The sequence below is a fragment of the Rhinolophus hipposideros genome, assembly GCF_964194185.1.
Source record: "Rhinolophus hipposideros genome assembly, chromosome: 3".
Lineage (NCBI taxonomy): Eukaryota > Metazoa > Chordata > Mammalia > Chiroptera > Rhinolophidae > Rhinolophus > Rhinolophus hipposideros.
Genome location: NC_138049.1, coordinates 7,966,370 through 7,988,967, shown reverse-complemented (window position 1 = coordinate 7,988,967; position 22,598 = coordinate 7,966,370). Strand labels below are relative to the sequence as shown.

The window sequence follows — 22,598 nt, the reverse complement described above, 5'->3', positions numbered from 1 at the left end:
TTCTGCACATCAGGTTCTTCTTACCCAGAAACTCTCGCACTATTCTGGTCATACATTAAGTATGTGTTTTGCCGTGGAAGGTTTGTTTGGTACCAGGCTGGATCCCAGAAAGCTTGTATCGCTTAACTTTTAGGTTGGTACAAAAGTAACCGCAGTCTTTTGCATTTATTTTTAATCTTGTAAACCGCAATTACTTTGGCACCAACCTGATAAACATCTGTCCCAGTACTTTGCTATTGCTTTACTTCCAGCGTAATTTTAATCCATATGTGTATATCAGGTAAGTGCATGCGTACCACAATCTTGATAGAGAGGTTGAGAAGGGAGAGCTCATGAAATGCACACACGTGCGTGAACGGTATATTAATGACCAATGGACAAGCTGCTTGGCCTTAAAGGGAGTACGTTTGTCACCTGAATAGTCACTACCCTCCCAGAGTTTCTCACCAGAGGCGCCACTGGCATTCTGGGCAGCAGAAGCATTCATTCTGCAGGATTAGCTCAAGTGCCGCACAATGGTTAGCTTCCCTGAGCCCACTCCTTACCACAGGTGCCTCCATCATGGGTCCTCCAACAGCAGCCCCCCCACACACTGCCAAATGCTCTCTGGCAGAAAGGGGAGGCCCCTCCCCGGATGAAGGACCAGGCTGGCTCTGCCTTAACCAAGAGCATGGTCCATAGTCCCATGTGTAGAAAGACTATTAAAATCATTTTCAATTTTATGGATCTTTCATGTGCTGAGAAACATTATAAACTTTTACCCAAGTTTAAAATGAAACATTTAGGAGCGGCCGGATGGTTAAGTTGGTTAGAGCGCGAGCTCTGAACAACAGGGCTGCGGGTTCAATTCCTACATGTGCCAGTGAGCTGCGTCCTCCACCAGATTGAAGGACAAAAGATGGAGCGGATGGGCCCTGGAGAAACACACTGTTCCCCAATAGTCCCCAATAAAATTTATTGAAAAAAAATAAAATGAAACATTTACCCAGATGACAGGACCATTTATACATGTTTTGGTCTACTTATCCAAGGGCTTTAAAAGAAATCGGGCTTCAGCAATTAAAGAAACATATCTAAATCCCAACTCTTCTTAGGACCTTCGTTGTCAGCTTCCTGTGGTAAACAAACGTTTTCAGTGAATCCCAGCACTTGGATGAAAGCTGGGACTCGTAGGGCAATGGTGCCACGGGAACAAAGAGGGATTATACGGTTACGCACAATAAATGTGAGGATGGTCTCACAGAAAGCCAGAGGCCCAGGGGCTGAAACACTACCACACACACCCAGACCATGAGCAAAGACTGGAGAAAAGAACGTATGCTTTGCCGTTTTTATCGTCTTGGTATTTCCCCTAACCACACACTTTTATCAAAGGCAGTATTTGCTGAAGGCAGCAAAATCCCATACTGACGTGTGGCAGAGCTATGTGTATAGAGGATGCAGTTGGTCATTCAAGTCTATACCCCCAAAAGCAGTGTTACACACACACAAAGAACCACGGACGTGGCTGAAGGTGTAGAGAATTCATGCCTCCCTTCCAAAGCTCCTCTATTTGAAGCTAAAACACAAAGCCATAGTCCGAGTTCTAAAATGTTAGAACATGTAAGGAACCAGACATAACCATACTCCACTACTTATAATGGGATTTCATAAGTACATTTAGATACGGTAGTTAGGTTAGCACTCTGCTGATTAAAAAGGAGGTCTTCCTATAGCGGTGTGCTATGTCACAAGTTCAGAGTAAGATGGTGTGTCTTAGGCACAAGTCAGGAGAACTCAGTACTGAAGAGGCCTCACCCCCTCGAGGAAAATGAGGTTCTGATGACCACACGTGTGTTTCACACTGACCATATTTAGCAGAAAAATCTTTTTTGCGCCACATACCATGTTTCCCTGAAAATATGACCTAGCCAGACAATCAGCTTTAATGCATCTTTTGGAGCAAAAATTAATATAAGACCTGGTCTATATTATATATTATTATATTAATTATACTGTATTACATATTATAATTATATACATTATACATATTATATATTACATAAAAAAGCTGTATTTGCTGTTCTTCTTAGGGGTTGGCTCAGCTCAACACTACCACACTACAGGTAGCCGGACCGTGACAGCTTCATTCCTCTGCTGTGCCCAGCACACCCCGGCTGGTGGGCACCTTCCATCCTCTGAGGCTGCTCACTCTACAAACCCCAATCAGATGCCTCCTGGGGTCACTGCGGACAGAGGAGTCAGCCCTCTCCAGCCCTCGAGCCACTTACTACGTGGATATGGGCCTCACACAGCTGTCACACACAGGCTTGGGACTAACCATTAGACTCCCCGGAGCAGCTTTTCAAACACTTGAGTTGCTGGGCCATGGCCCAACAACCTGCTTTTTAAAGCCAGTCAAGTGATTTTGAGGACCAGCTGAATTCACAGCTCACTGAACAGTGAGTGAGCAACAGCACTGAAATGACAGCCAGGGGAGGCCTGGGTCCAGACCTGGCCCTGTGACCTACTGGGCACCTCAAGCTGATGACTCCCCTCCCTGGGCCTCAGCCCCCTTCTCTGCACAAAGGTCTGGACTAGGTGCCCTTTCCAGCTCTGAAACGTTATAGGTCTCAAGTCCAGAGGGGCAAGGTGAGACGATCAGAGCAAGAGCTGACTCCTTCCTAGAGGGGTGCACGCAGCCGGAACTGGCAGGGCCACGGGAAAGAAAGGAACTAACTATGGAATAGTGTTACATGCTGGCCAGGAGAGTGTTTGCACAGACAAAAGCTCACAGCTGTTTTCACATTTCCTGGATGGGGGGGGGGGGTGCAGCTCTCCTGCAGGACACACACTAATACAGGTTTTATTGTTCCAATGCAATCAACATCTCTTTCCAATAAAAAATAGAATCAAAGGCGTTAAACCCCAATCTTCTAAAAATAAGCTCAATAACAATTCACCCACGAACACAGAATCAGTCTGTTGTCCCCTCTGCTCATTCCCTCAAGCAGCTGAGTAGCTGTGAGCACACACAGGCCTGATGGAATTGCGGTGGCCAGGATGCCCTGCCCCAAGGGGCCCCCAGTCTGAAGGTGACTTTCCCACTCACTTGTAAAATGCAGTTCCTAATTGGGAACATTCTACCTGCAGGGATCTTCCAACTTTAACATTCTGTAACTTAAAAATGATTTCAGTGCCTTCTGATCCAAGTCAGTAGCTCTGCAAAACTACCTGAATGTGAAGGGAGAGTGACAGAGATGACTCACGCACGGCGGGGAGGGGGCACAGGGGTGCGACGTGTGATCCAAAACTACGGCGAATGTTTAGATTAAGAAGCGTATTACAGTAAAAGACACATTGCCATTAATCCCCCTCAAAATATTCCCCCCTCACTTCGAACACACTTATCCCGTCGTTCTTGCCACTTTCTGAAGCAGCTCTGAAAGTCCTCTTTTGTCTTTAGTTGCACTGTCGTGGCTCCCTCGATGTCCCAAATCGATTCAAAACGTTTACCTTTCATGGTCATTTTGACTTTGGGGAAGGAAGAGCCAGAAGTCGCACGGTGCCAGACCCAATAAATAAGGTGGATGAGGACACACCGTAATGTTTTTGATAGAAACTGCCGTATCAGAAGCAATGTGTGACATGGAGCCTTTCCTGTTTTGATCACAAAATACAGTGAATGCTGCTGCTGAGTGCCATCCAATGGAAAGGCGGGATCTTCAATATGGGAAGCGGTGCGTCGAACCTCAGGAACAGTGTGTGACAAGTTTCACCTTGTTCAGTGCAGTCAGTTGGGTGTGAGCTACGGTTGGGAGAAGCTGGGTTTTAAAGTGTGCTGTACGTCCTCCTCCATCATGACAATGCTCCATGTCACACATTGCTTTTGGTACGGCAATTTCTGTCAAATAAAAACATTACGGTGTGTCCTCATCCACCTTATTCACCAGATCTGGCACCATGTGACTTCTGGCTCTGCCCCAAAGTCAAAATGATTCAGGACATCGACGCAACCACGACAGCGCAACTAAAGACACTCAAGGAAGAGGATTTCCAGAACTGCTTCAAAAAGTGGCAAGAACGATGGGATAAGTTTGTTCGAAGAGAGGGTGAATATTTTGAAGGGTATTAATGGCAATGTGTCTTTTACTGTAATAAATTTTTTTTTATTTAAACACCGTATTGTTTTATCATGCCTCGCATTTTGAGGTCACAGAAGTTAAGGTTCCCTGTTTCTTTTTTCTTTAACTGAAAGGCTTTTGAGTCTTTGCTCAAATTTTGAGTTAATGCAAACTGTAAAATCCCAGGATGGGGCCAGTCTAAGCTTCCCAGATTGTTCTGCCCACAGAGGTTTCTTTGCCACGGAATATCCCAAAGGACCAGTATTTTTCAGAATACACTTTGGAAAACATTTTTTAAGTCTACCCAGGTTAATTTTATCAAAATAGTATACTTAAAATGCCTCCTAAGAGCCTGAGAAACATCAAAAAAGTCATTCAGTTAACAATGAAATATTATATCTTACTTCTAATCCACATTGACTGAATTTTTGCTGTCAAATTATCTCCATTATTTCCCTCATTTTAGTAAATAAACATTTGTCAGTATTTCCTTTGGGAAGTGTCCATTTCCTCCTGAAACACTCATGTAAACTTGGTTTAAGATTATATCTCCAATCACACTTTTTACAGAATAAATTCAAACTATACTAAAGACCAAGATAGGAGGGAAAAAATTCAAGACCAATTCCTCCCAGACTTCACAGACAAGCAACTGTGTACATCTTTAGACAAAGCGACCAGGCTTCATTTTAGTAGCCAGAATACTGCAGGGGGGAAAGTCGGCAGTAATTTTCCGATGTACTCACTCGAGAATCAGGAAAACCACTTGAAATAGAAATTCCAATGGTAAGATTTGAATGTTGGAATTTCACTCAGTGGATTCCGTGATAACAGATTAATCCCTATATTATCACACCTGCATTTACTCAAAAATTAGTCTGAGTAGACTCTCCAAGCACCACCAAGATTACATTGAGAGCTTGACCTTTCATAATCATTTCAAATGTCAACGCTGTTTTCCAACATTCCAGCCCTCTTCCGAAGGTGCCACTTCAGCAACTTCTAACAGTTTTCAAATATTTGGATAAGACCTTTCGAGTACTTAGAAAAGCTCTGATAGGAAGTAGATACAGTAAACTTTCTCCCACAAAAGAGGGAAGAAAAGCAGGGGAGTATGGCAAGGAGAACTTCTCACAACTGATAATAAATGAATTATAAAAGCTTTTTCAGATGCTAGTTTGGTTCCCTTAATTGAAAAATTATAGACACAATACTGTATTTTGGTTTTCATGTTGAGTTATTACGTACTTCTTTTTTATAACAGCTTTGTTGAAATATAATTTGCAACCATAAATCTGCCCATTTGAAATGTGCAATTCAGTGGTTTTTAGCATATTTACAGTTATGCAACCAATACCACTATGTAATTTTAGAACATTTCTTCATCCCAAAAAGAAAGCCCAGACCCATCAGCAGTCACTCCCTGTTCCCCACTTCTACCTTACCCTGGCAACCACAAATCTACTTTCTATCCTGGACTTTTCATATAAACAGAATCATATAACGTGGTCTTTTGTGACTTGCTGCTGTCACTTAGCATGTTTTAAAGATTAATTTCAGCACTTCGTTCCTTTTTCACTGCCAAATAATATTCCGGATGTATCACTTTTATCTACCGACCACTTTTGAACTAGACTATGGTCAATTTGGTATTCAAATTAATAAGGATAAAATAATTTTAGGGGGAAACAGGGATGAAAGAAAATAAAAATTTAAAAATTAAAATTCAGTTGACGTTTACTGTGTTTAAGTTGTAAATGAAGAAACTATTCTATGTGCTCAGGAAGAAGGCACCAGCTGCCAAAGAAACTAAAGCGAACACAGCAGAAAACATGACTCCAGCACACCCACGCCTGCCCCATGCTCTCCTGAAGCCGGAAGTAATTTTAGCCGTCATGAATTCTAGGCAGACGACTTCTTCACTGCAGAGGAGGAGACGGCACTGGGGAGCAGAGCTGAGGCTCTTGTTCAGCGTTCTCCCAAGCGAAGTATGTTCTTTCCTTAAGTTTTAAGCAGGGACTGAGCCTTCTTTTATACATTTAACTGCGATGGTGCCAAGAATGCCAAATCTACCCTCAATTTAAATAACAAGAAAACACCAACTATTTAACCGCCTATGTTTTCCACTTCCCTAGATAATTTACTTACCTCCAGAGCCCCGTTCACTGCCGCACAAGGAAACAATCCCAGCCAGATTTTATGACGACTGGTGTCCCTTGGTAATCACTTAGGAAACAGTCGGCCACACCATACATGCCATTCCCTGGGCCCTCAGTGCTCCTCTAAGGCACTGGTTTTCTAACTGGAACAAGCAAAATCATCCCATGGAGAGCTTGCGGAAACAGTTTCCCGGGGCAGATTCAGATTCAGGAGGTTGGAATGGGGCCCCCCACCAAGCCACAGCTCTCCCCAGGACAGCCACTTCTCTCGGGGAAAGAGGCAGCACCCTGAACATGCCAAAGGCCCCAACTCCTTTTGGCAAGATGACTGAATTTACTGCCACTATTTATACTCCACTACGTGAAAACCCTTTCCTACAGTGTCATTCATTAGTACTCCAGTACAGACAGCCTCAACTCCCAGAGGTGGGTTTTTCTTAATGAAACTCTGGGCCCGTGTCAGCAGCCTCTCTGGGGCCTGGTCTCCTTATCTTTGAGAGAGGCGAACATCAGTCTCTAGGAACAATGCTCCAACTCATTAAATCATAACAGTTATGACACACTGTGGCCACTTTTCACAAACGCTGGCTAACAAATAACCAACTTCTGGAAAAGCTCACCAACAACCTAGCAAACCTTAATCGCCCTGGTGTAGAAATGCAGGCAGGTGACTTCAGCCAAGGCAGGCAATCGTGGAAAGCCCCAAAGGCAAGCGGACGTTCTGTGGTCTAGCTCTCCTCCCTCCACATCACCAACCTTCTTAGGGGGTTACAGCAATGGCTACTATTTAATGATAACTGTTTCTATGACATAGAATGAATGTTGGTCTTCGTTAAATGTGCAGTGCTTCTCCCAGTGACACTGTTTATATAAACGACATTACATAAAAGCAGTTGCCTTTGACAATCCAATGACCATATTTTACATTGTTCGAGTGTCTAACAAGCATATAGTCATACGTATCCACCTTTTATACAAGAAAGGCGGTCCACAAACCACCCTGTTGTAGGTACACAATTCTTTAAAGGACAGAGAGGCCAAAATAAAAACCAGTACGTCCCTTTGGGAAGGTATTTAACAAAATATCAAAACATTATTGTACAGACAGAAGACAAGTACAAGGGAAATGTAGTCCTTAAAACACAATTTGTCATTAAATGGGGCCAAGTCCATGTTACCACAATACTGCAACTGGCAGACACGAGCTGCACTCATCCATCTGGGAGGCCGCTTCCCACCACAAGCAGTACTCACATATCATCACGTGCCCAAAGCTCAAAGCTCACTGGGCTCAAAGTGAGACAAGCCAGGGATACATGTTTAACCTCTGGTTCTTCACACCAGACTTCCTGAGGTTTACTGACCTTTCGAAAAGGTGAAAATAACAGTATAAATATTCTTGCTAATAAACTAGCCATATGGCAAATCTATGAACTAATGGACAATGACTTATAAAATTACTAGTCCTTTCTTTCAAGCTCCTTTGTATCAAGTTTAAATTATACACAATCAAATAATTTTATATATTGTCTTCTCTTTCAAGGCAAAGAAGAAATTGAGAGTGAAGATGCAGAAACTGGCTGGTCAGGCTTAGGAAAATTTTCAGATACCAAAGAAAACTCGTCATCTAGACCCATAAATCTTGTAAAACGTCTGTGGAATTAAATATAACAAAAATTGTCAGGCAATTCAGTAAAAATTCCATGAATCATTTTGTCCATAGCACAACAAACCAATAAAGACAGGTGGGTAGAAAACTCACATTCTGATAAAGTTTTCATGTAATTATGTAATACTAGGATAATAGTCTAGTCTTTTATTGCCTAGTAATGACAATAATAAAAGCATCAAATGTTAAAGCTGACAAGAGTCCACTTCTGACAACTCCTGGGAGGTCAAAGTGCTGGCCCATAGTTCGCAGTTATTCCTAGAACTTTTCTAGGAATCACAGATGGGCGGTGACGCTATTTCCGAGCCAATGAAGCCGTGCAAGTCACGAGGACCGGATGCTGCCAGTGTGAGCTGCTCTCTGGTCGCCTGGCGCCCACCAGAGCCCCACATAACCACCCCTGTGATGGTGCTATTTCCCTAGCAGGACAATTCAAGCTAGGATACAGGGACTGATGCTGACGGTTAATGGAATGACTCTCTATGCCCTGGCGGGAGTAGCACCATCTATGAAGACACAAAATTAACCCACCACCACCTAGTGCCTCCGGCTAAGTCATTATCCTTCGGGACTAAAACAGTCCTGGCCTGCCCTCCCATTCCTTCTAGATGGAGGTGTACAAAGGCAATCACTGGGGAGTGTTTGCCTAAGATGCGAACTACTAATGAAAAGCAAGCTCCAAACTACAGAGTTCAACATCAGACCAGTCAACTGAACTCTTCTAAACCAAGCAGTTGTTAGTTTCTCCATTCAGTTTAAGCCTGGTCCTTATGTATTTGGTTTTAGGAAATGTGAGCATAAACCCTAACTTGGAGGAACAGGGGCGGGTGTGCCAGGCCCTGCTCAGCCCCTTATCCCAAGAGGGACACTGACGTCATTTAACAGAGAAGTCAGTATCACTTCAAGGAATTTGGACAGTAACTTTATCATGAGAATTAACTATACACCCCTCACCTTCTTTTCTAAACTGCTCTCCTCTACCACCCTTAGGCTAAGCTTACAACTCAAAACCTAAATTCTCAATATGCAGTAGATAACAACAGGGCAGTGTATGAACATGGAAGCTGGGGCTTGGAACTTCCAAAGAACATTTCCTTCAGGTATGTTATGTTACATTTTGTGGATAGAGAGGCCAAAATAAAAATGTAACGTTACATTTTATATCATTTTTATGTTATCTAAATGGATGTAAGTAGAACAATTAAAATACTGACAAAGTGTAACTATTTTCTAAGGTGAGTAAATGGATGTTGTGGCTTGGTGAGAGGTGTACAGCTACCCTAGTCTGACTACCTTCTTTTAAAGACTGAGGAAACTGAGGCCCAGAAAGGTCTACATAACTTTCTCAACTTCTGGTAATCAGCTCCTAAAAATATTTATACTTGTATAGCTCTTAAATGTTATTTCTAAAGTTGTATCTTTCAATATAATCAATGGTTTTAAACTTTTGAAGTTTGAATTCCCAAATTCCAGGGTGAAAAATTACATAAAATTATGTATAAGAAGGAAGTGCCAGATCAACTAATATATATCCCAGAATTTCATGAGCATGTAATGAAATCCCAAGTCTTTCTAAATAGCTCTTTTTGCCTCTTAAAGTAAGCCACTTCCTGCCCAAGACCCACTTCCTGTTAGCCGGCTGCTTCACAATACAAAACGCACAATACAAAAAGTGGACAAAGCAGCCCTGTTTGTACTCGTTACAACTGGAGAAAATCACAACCTTGGAGCTAGAAGGGAACTTTATGAACAGTCACATTAAAAAGAGGGTCAGTTTGCTCTACTAGAAAACTGGATTGGGAACAGTTTGTACTGAGCCCTCCCCACGGATCATGGACTGCTTTTGGAAGGAGGAAACTGAGGCACTAAGAAACTGCTTCCGAGTGTCTGACAAATAAAAGAATCAGTACTCTTGGCACCCAAGTGCCAAGTCTGTGCTGTGGAGTAACACTGGTGGGCATTTCCTTATCTGCCCACGTGAAAAATAGCATTTCTGATACCCATTAGTGTCCATTTTTCAGCTCCTTTTTGTGTCTATAAGTAGAATTGACTTCTACACTGGGAATGACATATACTGGTAATTTTAACATGGGAACTAAACTAGAATGCTTAGACACCACTTTACGTAAGAGAGGAAAAAAAATAATCAAAGAACGCTACATTCTGCGAAAGAAACTTCTGTTTCAGAAACACCAATGACCTACATCCGTCTTCTTTCCCCACCTCAAGGCAGGCAAAGTAAGTTATCATTTGAGGTTGCTTTCTCCTTATCTAATAAACTTGTTTCTGTAACATGTGATTTGTTTTACTAGATGTGTCATACATACTTCAGCACCAATTTAGTTCACTGAAAAGTGAGGTTAATTATATCCACAAACTTAGGATCCCATAAAAGAGAAAAAAATAAGGGACTGGGCCAACCTAGATGGCTATCACATGCCACAATGGTTTTCATTCTAGGTTCATAAGACACAGAAATTAAAGACCTATAGACTAAACTTCATTACCCACCTGGAATGCACTATTTTCTTTGTAAATGTAGAAGTCTGTCAAGAGCCTTTCCTTTCTAATCTAGTGGGGGGAGGAGGGAGCCTATGAGAGAATGAAAATGTCAAAACAACATAATTCCTTTGGTAATCTATTGTTTTAGGAAAGGACAGAGAAAAACACCATACTTAAATCTTGTGCCATTTCTGATACAAATCTTTGCCCCTAGTTAAGATCACATGTGCGGGAATATTTTGCAGTGTTAAAGAACATTTCTCCTATTAGAAGCTTGGAAGAGATGTATTTGAACTTGACCAAGTCTTTACTTTCGTCATCTATCAAAAATAGAGTAAGATCCAAATAGTTTTTTAATCCAAACTAAATGAGTAAACTTACAAAATTTGCTTGAATAAGCAACGTCCATAAAACTTATGCTTTTAAACCACCCTGTATTTCTGAAATTATACTAAATTGGAAAAAAAAAAAACTTCTTTAATTTATACTTTGTCACAATCAAGTATGTTACATCGGAATGAGATTATAATTATGTCCGTAATTACTTGATGGGAGCAAGAAGACCCACCATGCACTTTATAATCCTGTCACCCACCCGCCTCCTGCCTGCGGCTCTGATCTGCCACATTTCCTTCAGGTCGGTCCTACCTCCTCCCAGCCGGCGTAGACTGCATGCACATTGAACTCTTAAAATGGCTGCATGAAACTGCACTCCGTAAGGCCCCATTTATTACGCTCAGTTCCAATTCTCAGCTCTGAGAATGCAGCTATTGAGACAATGACCTATTTCCAGCTGGGTCACAGCACTCTTCCCCCTCCCCCACTAAAAACAATCGTGGGAATGCAGAGTAAGAGTGGAACTAGTTGGGAACAGACAGTTCTGTGTTTCCAAGTCAACTGCAATTCTGACTAGAGATCTCCTTTAATAAAACATTATGTGGAGGGAAAGACGGTCCAGGTGGGATTTAATCAGTCATTCACTGATCAGAACACAAAAGGTCTCCCAAGAAACTGGTTCCACCCCAGGCGTCCTAGGAGAGCGTTCACCAGGACCTAGGACCCAGCCACGGGCAGGGCAGGCCCCCTAGAGCCAGTCCCAGCTCTTTGTCCAGGACTCCAGACCCCAGGGGAGGAGAAGTCCCTTCCTACTGGCCCTCTCACGAGACTCAAGCACTTGGTGATTTGGAATCAAAACAGCATCTTTCCCTTTCACCCTTATAATGTGCTTTTAAAACAAACTTTTTATTTTGGAAAACTTGAAACATTCACAAAAGTCGAGAAAGCAGTACAATGAGCCCCCATGTACTTTCATCTGGCTCTGACCATTAACTTTCTAGCATTCTTGAATCACCTACTTTTTCCACCAGATTTTTTTAATTGTTGGCATACTTTAAGGCCATTATATGAATCATTTCACTTGTAAAAGCTTCAGTTTGTAGTCCTATCAGACTTTACACACACACAAACCCATACCACTATCATTTCCAACATAATTAAAAACTATTCCTTAATCAAGTTCAATCAATATTCAATTTTCCCCCATTGCCTCAAAAATATCTTTTTACAGTTGATGTGTCCAAATCTGTTATGTACTTTGCAGCCTGTCTTCACACTGTATGTCCAAACTGCTCTGTTTGGCTAGTTTTTTAATAAACATCAAGTGTTCCCCACCCTATCTGTCTCCCCATCAAAGTCCCACCTAATAGCTTCACCCACATAGCAATGTATTATGTAAGCAGATACTTGAACAAGCAGCAGCATCCATAATTATTTAACCAAGGCAATGAAACACTCTAATAAGAATACTATACTAATATACATAATATTTGCATAAAGAGGTGGTGGTTCTAATCTAATATTTATGTTCTACGCTTTCGCCAACTGATCTGTGGTTCAATTGGCTCTTTAAAAACATAAGGAACAGGTTGGATATCCTTCTAAGACGTGTTTTACAAGAAATCCATAGATGCAGTAATGGTGCAGTAGGCAAATTATTCCAAAAGGACAAATTTCCCTGAACCTCAGAGCCTGAGAAATGATGGGAGAATTTAAGTGGGATGGCAATTGATGACATGCTTATCGCCAAAAATATTTGCAAACAAGTTCTTGGAGAAATGTCATCCTGGCTCATTGTCCACTGCAAGTGATGGATCCAAAAACAAAAAACAGATTCAGAAGTCACTCTGCCCAGTGGTTTCAACTCTTCACGCAATGAAGAGTGAAAAAGTGCTTCTGCCTCGTGGCAAAACCTGGATGGAAACTGACAGCAGCCCTCCCGTCATGCCCCGACCCTGTATTAACTGTTTGAAAGTAGGTGTTTTCCCCTTTTTAGTCACTAATGTATTCCCAGGACCTAAAAACCTGACACATAGTAAGTACTCTATTTGTTGAATGAACGAATGAATTTTGTGGAGGGATGTGGGTGGTTTCCATTGTAGTAGAAAAGGACAAAAAGTAGGGTAAAATTTATTGCATTATTAGGCTAAGTCAGGAAGAAAAAAAGCATGCCCATCGTGAGACATGACAGTTGATTTAATCAGATTAAAATGTCGTAGTTACAAGCAGAGTTCTACATGCACTCTGCCCTCTGCACTGAGGGAGAAGAGAGCCAGGCACAGGGCCAGGAGCGTCCCAGGGCTGTCCCTGCCCTGGCGGCCTCATCAGATCCTCCAAGGTAGGTCCCGGGATCTTGGTCCCAGGTGAGGGAGCAGGGCCAGGGCTGAGAAGCTTGCCCACGAGCACCCACTAAGAGGGGGCACGTTTACCCACTTGGTCACCCTCTTTCCTTCTATTTATCTGTCAGTAAAGCAAGTTTGCTCCAGAAGCAGAGAACGATGCCTCTCTCACTTTTGCGGCCAGGGAAGAAGGCAAAGAAACAAGTATCTAACATTGTTACTGATAGAAATAAGTCCTATCAAACAAAATAAAATGGGGTACAGGGTGGACAGTGACGGGGGCTCTATTTTAGACAGAGTGGTCCAAATTAGGGATTGAATTATAAAACCATCTATAGTCAGAAATTCATATACACACTATGGTAAGTCGAAAGTAAATTTTACGTTATCAGTGATAAAAAAAAAAGCAACTCATTTATGTAACACTCACCTTCCAACTCAAGTATCAGGTACAAGTCGCTTTCTTTTGGCATATACCACAAAACCGTTTACTATACAATAGCTTAGAAGTCTGACACCAGATGCTACCCCTTTCCCTATAGAAACAAAGGCCCTCCAGGACACCAGGCTTGTTTAAAATCTGACCTCAGCACCAACCGTACCTGCTCCATGGAGAGCTTTCCTACTCCTATCCACGCTCAGCGCATGGGATTTCTTTTTGTTTTTTTTAAATTGTAACTAGTGGAATAGATTTGTTTCCAAATATTACTAGCTTAGTCGTAAGATATAATAAATGCTTAACAATAATTATTTTTATCCTAAAGCAAGGGTTGGCAAATTTTTTCTAAAGAGCCAGATAAACATTTTGGGCTTTGAAGGCCGTATTTGGTGTCTGTTGTATCTTATTGTTTTTATTATTTTAAACAACCTTTAAAAATATAAAAACTATTCCTACCTGTTAGCCCCATACAAAAACAGGCCACAGCCAGATTTGGCCTTGGCCAACCCCATCCTAAAGTAAAAACTATTCTTTATAATATCTGATATGACTTCTTTTATATATGTAGACAGTTTTAAACTGATCTTTTCTCAGACAAAAATGGAAAAGAAAATTAGGATGTGAAAAGTGACTTCAAACTTAACACAAAGGGAAGCAAAATTGATATATTTGGCTATTGCAGTTTGATCATCAGATGGTATTTGTTCCTTTGTTTTATCAATAAAAGTTGGGTCAAGATCAGAAAATTTTCATTTTGCTTCTAAGCTTTGTTTTCTCAAATACATTAGATTAAAAAGATAATTATGTTAATGCAGATTTCCTTTGAAACACTATTACCTTTTATCTGTAAGATGTTAGATTTTTTTAAACAAGGGCTTAGAGAATGGAATGCGAATCCTAATCAAAGGAAAACAACTGACTGCTGCTGCCTTAAGGCCTCTGCACTGGTGCACTGGTGAGTTCCTAAGCATCCAACACCCACCTGAGCTTCTCACCAGCTGGGAGCCCAGCCTTCCCAGGCTCTCCAGGCCACAGTTAATCTTCTTCTGTATTTATCTCCATTGCAGAGCACTTACCATCCCGCACAGCAGTTCCTTCATTACCTACCTGACTCCCCTAGTAGACTGAGAATCCCTTAAAGGCAAAATCTGTCTTCCTTATTTTTATAAGTCCCAGCACCTAGCACCTAATGGCACACTACAGGGCTTCAATACAAAGGAAGGAATCCATAGGACCTACAAGGGGATTTTGACAACTAAAAGACAGAGGATGAAGTCAGAGTGTTCCTTTTCACTAAGTAACCCAAACATTTCACATGGCTGTTTTCCTTAGGTCTACTGACAAACTTTACCTGATTTGGAGCAACTTGGGAGCTAATACCCTTCATTTTAGCTACAGGTTACATTGAACAGTTTGTAAAAAGGATTTGGGGGGGGGGAGTACACAAGAAACACATCAAGCTTACATAATACAGAAATAAAGATAAACTGAAGTTTATAGATATAAGCTTTGTCTCAGTTTATTTTATGCAACATTCTTTTCATTTAAAAACTTACTCCCATTTTATAGATGACAAAATTCAGGTTCACAAAAGTGAAATGGCTTACCAAAGTACCAGTAAATAGTTAACTATGAACCTTCTTTATATGGCTCTTTAGATTTTTATTTGGAAAAATTATGTACATTAATTATATATTAAGCATTTTATTTTAATCAAAAGTCTCTAAGTCACCTTATAATGTTTCTTTTTCTTTTCTTTAAAAAAACTATTTGCAGATGGAAACCATGAAGTAGTCTGAACTGAGCAATGAATTGCTTTGTACACCTGAAACCAATAAAAAAAAACACTAAAAATAAATAAACTATTTACAGAAAGTCTAGAATGGGATCGTTATTCTTTATGTTCACACGCATGGATGGTGTGTCAGAAGGAAAATAATGCAGCTTTCTGGTCTCTTCAGTAAATACTCCATATTTAATTAGTAGTGGCAAACACAGTGCTTAAATTAAAAACTAATTGGAGTATTTGGAGAAACCATAGGGATAACTCAAAATGCATTCACTGCTGTCGAAAGCAGGCTGTGAATTTTATTGCTTCAGATTAGAGCTGAAATGTCTAAATACTGTAAGAAGGCCGGCGTATTGAATCATCCTAAGAATCCCCAAATTGCCGATACACAAAACTTTGTATAAGTAAACCGGAACAGTATTTTTTTTAGTACAGTACCTAACAAGAGAGGTTGTCAGTGAGAACTAAGAGTGAAAAGAAAGGAAGAGAAATGGGCTCCTCCTTCTCTGCCTTTCTCGTCTCCCCTCTAAAAACAAAGAAAGCCAAAATGTGAGGGCCCAGTGGTCACAGCCAGATTAAGCTCTGCAACTGGACTCCCTGTAGAGAGCAGCTCAAATCAGAGAGATGCTATCAAGCATCTTAGCTGGCCTTGTCTTTCTGGAGTTTGATACCCATCCAGCTATCTCCTTTTTCCCACCCCACCCACATTCCAAATACCAGTGATGATGGCACCCACAGCGTTCACTCTGAACTTTATTGAACTTGAAGTGCATCCACTCCCGAACTCTCCGAGCGTCCACCTGAACGGACGCTCTGGGACCACACTGGGCTTTGCTGCTCCCTCAACACACCGTGAACTTTGGTCTCTGCCACACAGCCACCAGATTCAACCCCATCGAGGGGACTTCATTGTACTGCTGGGGTCCAAGAGAAAGGAATACATAAAGTTCACCCTCTTCCTATGAAATCGGCAGTTCCCAAACTGTGGAGTGCATCAGAACCATCTGGGGAGCTTCTGTAAAGCACAGGACTCAGTCCTACCTACCTGCAGGGATGGAGATTCCGCAGTGCTATGAGGGACCCAGGAGTCTGTAAGTTTCTAATCGTGTGCACCAAAGTTTGAGAACAATGCACTAAATTAATCCTAACTTTTAACTTTGTGTGTGTGTACTGTGTACATACACTCAGGAGAAACATAAGAAGCTGCCGGATGATTTTTAGTTTATGTGGACTTAGAAATACTGTAGTTTAAAAAGTCTGGTACTTGTATATATTTTAGGAGGCAGCAGTTACAATTATGAAAGAAAGCAAGGACTTTTTCTCATCAATCAGTTACAAATTTATTAACAACCTGTAGAAACCAAACCCTCAACCTTCCTTCATACACCTGGTCCTTGTCCAGGCTCCTTATCTCAGAGAATGGCACTGCCATCCATCCAGTTATGCAAGCTAGGCACCAGAAGTCGGCTAACACCGCCCTCTGCCCCTGCACATCCATCACCAAGCACATCAAGTTTAGCTCCCAAATATACCCACTGTTCCCCATGTGCACCACCACCACCACGGTCCAAGCTAGCACCACCTCTTCTTACCAGGGCTACTCCAAGTCTCCCAGCTCGATTCCTGCCACCCCCTGCCTCCTACCGATTCTCATATTGCAGCTGCAGTAACCTTTCAAAAGGCAGATCTGATCAGGTCACCTCCTTACAGTCAAAACCCTTCTGTGCTTCTTCCCGAGTTAAGCCCCCAAAATGCCTGCATGTGACCTACAAGGAAGGCTCTGCAGAGCTGACTGGCTTCCCTCTTGCCATGCAGGTCTTTTCACTGGGAACGCTGAGCTCATCCTACTCCCTCCACCACAGGGCAAGGCCTCTGCACAGGCTGTTCCCTGCCTCCCTCCTTCCCCTGGTGAAGGCCTCTCCATTCTTTACATAACTCAGCAGTCATCACCTCCTGGGAGCCCTCCTCACCTCCCTGACTAGCACTCCCCCAACCAAGACCAGCACACATCATTAGATACACACAAGTTATTCTAGGACTATTGTCTGTCCTCCTCACCAGACTGTAAAGCCATGAGAGGGACTATTTCTGCGTCAGCTCATCTCGGTAGCCTCAACATCTAGCATATAACAGTCAACACCCACTGAGCTAAGGGACAAAGGTACAAAGCAGACTCATTGTGCTTTAGTGTGAGAATGACAAATGACTAATCCCAGCCAGCACTTTTCACTGCCACGTGGGAAAATCTTAGCCACCTAATTGACCATCTGCCCATGGTGAGGAAGGAGGGGTGTACAGAAAATAGATCCCGTGTGTCCTCAATTGTTGAGAGGGATGGAAACTGTATCAGTATATTCAGTAAATTCTGTCCCTACTAAAATACATAGTGGAAAAGGCTACGTATTCCCAGAGAGCCAAAGTAATCTCAGAAATTATCTTAAAATTTGGCACAGGGTAGAATTTTGAACACACTTTCAGAGTTTCTCACTGAAAGGAAAATGTACTTGTATTTTAGAAACTTCCGTACTGACACAGCAACGAAAGGCTAAGGCAACACTGGGGCCACCTGCAGGCAGCTCAGTTCTGAACTCCTCAGAAAACAGCTTCAAGAGGACTTGGCCGTTAAGGCCACACCCTTTTCACTCCTAAACTTGCTGCAGTGGTTTTCCTTTACGTGCCTCCTGCCTCCTTTCCATCACAATGAAGAAAGCCAGTGGGGGGGGGATGGAAGGAGCACGCAAGTCACCCAGAAGCCTGGCCCTAATTCAACTCACATGAAGAAAGGCTTACCTGTACGTATTTTACAAGGCAAAATCTCCAAAAAACCACCATCCCCGAAAAGGGGGCAGGTACGGAATTTCCCAAGTGGCTCACCTAAAAGGTGACCTCGCAACATGTTTGGATATCGTCACTGTAGATATCATATAGTCTTTCAAAAACGTGCCTCTGGTTATCGGGACCCTAACATACAAGCTGATGGCTACTATCATCCCGTAACCGTTTAACAACTAGCTTCATTTTGTCAGAAAAACATTTTCTAAGTTTCTAATCCATCATAAAAGACCTTTAAAGCAAAATGAAATCCAAATGTACCTGCCGTAAGAAATTGCCTTAAAAATGAAGACTATTTTGACACATGCTACAAAATGGATGAACCTTGAGGACATCATGCAGAGTGAAATGAGCCAGACCTAAAAGGACAAATACTGTGTGATTCCACTTATATGAGGTCCCTAGAGGAGTCAAATTCATAGAGACAGGAGTGGTTGCCAGGGCCTGGGGAGGTGGGGTTGGTTAGTGTTTAATAGGTAGAGTTTCCGTTTGGGAAGATGATACCTATATTTTAGTACAATTAAAAAAACACACACCGAAAAAGACATTTAGAGTTCACGATGAGAAATGAGAAAGAAAAGCAGTGACTGGAAACTGGCTTACTGACTTGTTTCTGAGGGATATGTTAAAAGCTGAATTCTGAGTCTTTTCTTTCAGTGAAATAAAGAAAACCACGCCTTGACCACTGACTAACGCTCCGCTCACGACTGGGGTCTGTGTCCTGAGTAAGGGATTGTATTTAAGTCAGTTTTGTATCACAGGCATTGAAAAGCCTGGAGGTCACGTGCCACTCGAAAGTTTGAATTGAAAAGAATTTTGTGTAGGAAAAGAATTTTCTGCATCATGAATGAATCATCTTGATGATGGATGTACCTTAAGCAAAAACGACACTGGCTTCTGAATCTATTAGCATATTCACATAGTAACGTGTTTATCCTAACAGTAAAACAAGACGTTATTAAAAATGCCTTTTAAAGAATCCTACATTTAATGGTAGAAAAAGCATACAAGCACTGACTACAGAACTTGTTTGTAAAACTAGAAAGAAATTTCACACCTGTCTTTTATTGCAATTTTTAATGAATCCAGACATTTTCTCCACCATGATTCACAACTCAATCTGAAAATTGAGAATCCTCTCCCCGATGTCTAGTCACTGCTAACGCTGGTGGAATATAGACAACTTTCTAAGAAATGCCAATCACAAAGAAGCTGCCCTGTTTCCACAACTTAAATGAAAGCCAAAACACCCCAGGCCTGACCAGCAACCTAAGTGAGATGGCCACATAGTCAGATTCAAGGGGACGGAGGTGCCGGCAAGCGGCCCTTTAGTAGGCTGATGTTTATGGGGTGTATAGCAGCAGGAGTGCACGGCCAGAGAGAGCAGCAGAGAGGCTGCTTCGCCTCCTTATCAAACTCCAGGGCTGCCTTCCTTCATCTGCAATTCAAGTCCATTACTAAACCTCTTTTCGAGATAGGAATCCTGCTGCACAAGCAAATTCCCGGGGTAATAGAACACAGCCTCACAGGCCTGGGGTAAAACGAATGCCGGCCACAAAGACTGTGTGTCCTCTGCCAGATGCCCTGTAAAGCCCCAAAGGGAGATTTGGGGTGCACTTGGTTCCGGACACTCGCATGGACTCGGGGTTGCTGTCCGTCATTGGAAGCCACCTGGCTCTCCCAGCGATTCAGACAACTGTTCAAGAACCTTCCAAGTTGCATTAGAATACTTTTTAAACAGACCGAAGCAGTGCCAAAGGGATTCTAATTTTTATAAAAGCCCATAACTACCGGAGGGGGAAGGGAAGAACAAACAAAAAGACGAGAGAAAAGCATCATCACCGTGTTTTCTTCAGGAGTTCCACGAAAGGACCAACCAATAACAGCGGGGACAATTTTTCAGTCCTGCCCTCTCGTCGGTTTAAAAAAGAACCTTGCCCTACAAAGAGCTGTCCCAGGAAACCACCCCCACCCCCCGGGAACTCCGCTTGAAAATAAAACCCGAAGGTCCGACCCAGCCCAGAAACTGGGTGACTTACTGGTTTCGGCATTTTCGGTTCCTGGTGGGTTTTCCGCAATCCCCTGGAAACAAGTGGCCAGCAGCAGCTGAGACGGCTCTCGGACCTGGAGGCAGAGGAAGCCCTTCAGAGCGCACAGTGCTCTCCTTCCCGCCGCCGCGCCGGGAGACTCCGCGCCCGCCCCGAGCGCGCGGCTTAAGAACCGGCCGGGCGGGCGCCGGGATGAGTCACCGCCCAACCTGCAATTACCGCGGGCCGGGCGGCGGGCCCTGCAGGAGGGGCCGGGCCGGCGGGGAGGGGGCGTGCGCCAAGGCGGTGCAGGGCGCGGGACCTGGGCGGCCGCCCCTGCGGGGAGGAGACCCGGCCGCGGTCGCGGAGGCCCGCGGGGAGGGGGAGGGGGAGGGGGAGGGGAAGGGGAGAGGGGTGGGAGGGAGGGGGAGGCGGAGGGGGATGGGAGGGAGGGGGAGACGGAGGGGGATGGGAGGGAGGGGGAGACGGAGGGGAGGGGTGGGGGCGCCGGGGTGGGGGCGCCGGGGCGGGACGCGGAAGCGGCCGGGGGTGGGGGTCCCCCGAGGTACGTCCCGGGGCTGCCCGGAAGCCAGCGGGGAGCCCAGCAGACAGCGAGTTTCACTTTGTGGAGCAACCGTTTGCCCCAAGGCTGAAACCGCAACCGTCAAGCCTTTGAGAAACACTTTTTAAAAACTGTCCCCGCCCGGCCGAGCGAGGCGGGAGGGGCGCGGGCAGGGGCGCGTCCACGCAGCCCCGGCTCCGCGGGCACCTCGGGAGGGGGACCGGAGGGCACGAGTGGCAACGGGAAGGTCGCGGAGCTGCCGGCGCAAGCACACTAGCAGGTTCAGCTTTACCTGCCGTTTATTTGGGCCGAACGGGAGAAACGTGCGCCGAGGACCGGGCGGGGACCCCACCGGGCGGGGACCCCACCGGCCCTACGCCCTGGGATCCCGACACCCCGAGCCCGGCCGGCGGGGCGGTGAGCCAGGCTCCCCTCGCGCACCACCAGCCCCGGCTTCGAGCTCGGTCCTGCCCTCCGCCGGGCCGGCCCGCCACACCTGCCGGCGCGCCGGGCCGCTGTTCCCCCCGCGGAGCGCGCGCCGCGAACACCCGGGCGGGGCCCGGCCCGTCCGCCCGCCACGCCGGCCGCCCGCCCGGCTCACCCGCGACGCCTGCAGAGACCCGCTGCGCTCCCCGCCGCCGGTGCGTCCGCGCTGGGTGCCCGCCGCCCGCGCTCCCGACCGTCCCCGGAGGGGCGGGGTCCCGGGGCCGCGCCCCCCGCCGCCGCGCCCGCCCGACCTGAGAGGTGCGCCCGGCGCAAGATGGCTGCGGCCGCCGCCCGCGCCCGGGACACCGCCCGCCTCCGCTCGGCCCGCCCGCGGGGCGCCCCCGGGGGTCGCGCAGACCCGGTTGGGGGCGCATTCTGCCTCCAGGACCGGTTCCTTTCCGTACCTGTCCCCTTGCCCTTGGAGAACTTTGCCCAATTTGGTCCAACTCCTGATTGCAGATGTAAGTTGTGAAACTCCGTCCTCCACAGCAGACACAGGGAAATCAAGAAAATGTCAATAAACCTGGAGGACTGGCTGCCACGGGGGGAAGTACTGGGCCCTTCTGGGGTGGGGCTGCCCCTGGTCAGGTCATGCTGTCGTCCTTGCGCGGGGACCCGGGCGGGTTCTGAGCACCTGGAGCGGCCTGCTCCGTGTCTCCGCGCACGTGGCGGGCCCGCCGTGGCGTTCGGATTCGGCCAAGGACACCGCGTGAGGACTCGATCGCCGAACGCCCTCGCTAAAGGACACGCAGTAGTCTCGTTTGACTTGACTAGCACAAAGCTATCGCAAAAATCTCTATAGGGAGAAAGTCTAGTAATTATTTAAACTTTTTTTTTTTTTTTTGCAAATGGTTCTCAGGAATTTTTAAAAACACACAAAGACCCATGCACTTTAGTGGCCAGTAGGATTTGGGGCACAGTGATTAAAAGAGCTGGCTTTAGAGCAGTCCATCTCAAAGCGTGGCCCAGACTAGCAGCAGCAACCATCCCCTGGGAATTTGCAGAACTGGACATTCACAGGTATTGCCCCCAACCTAGGGAATCAGAAGCGCTGTAGCTGGGGCCAAGCAGTATGGTCTTCGAGCCCTTCAGGTGATTGTGGTGTAGACTAAGGGTTGAGACCTGAGCTCCTGAATTCTTTTTCCTGGGCTCACCAATAACCCTGTGTGAGCTGAGAGAGTTATTTAACTTCTTTGTGCTTTAGTTTTCTCAGCTGTAAAATAGCATAATTATGGCGCCTATTTCATAGGGTTGCTAATGAGGATTAAAGGATTTAATAGGTGTAAGATACCTAGAACAGTGTCTGGCACATATTAAGAACTCAAATCTACCAGGGTACAAAGTAACCAATGACT

The 22,598-nt window shown here is 44.7% G+C and overlaps 1 protein-coding gene across 4 annotated transcripts in view; it reads right to left on the bottom strand.

Annotated features, from left to right (window-relative positions):
* The window catches only part of EZR (ezrin), a 50,503-nt gene extending 28,576 nt beyond the window's left edge, over positions 1–21,927 (bottom strand). Inside the window, exons 1-2 of one of the 4 annotated variants that reach the window (XM_081032972.1) lie at positions 21,648–21,927; positions 20,208–20,292 (exon numbers count right to left, since the gene is read on the bottom strand). In XM_081032972.1, coding sequence (XP_080889098.1) covers positions 20,208–20,219 — 12 coding nt within the window. In that variant the 5' untranslated portion in view covers positions 20,220–20,292; positions 21,648–21,927. Of the gene's footprint in view, positions 1–20,207; positions 20,293–21,049; positions 21,258–21,358; positions 21,466–21,494; positions 21,533–21,647 lie in introns of those variants that run through there. The other 3 variants (XM_081032973.1, XM_081032971.1, XM_081032974.1) reach the window with 3 other exon arrangements.
* Positions 21,928–22,598: the final 671 nt, after the last annotated feature.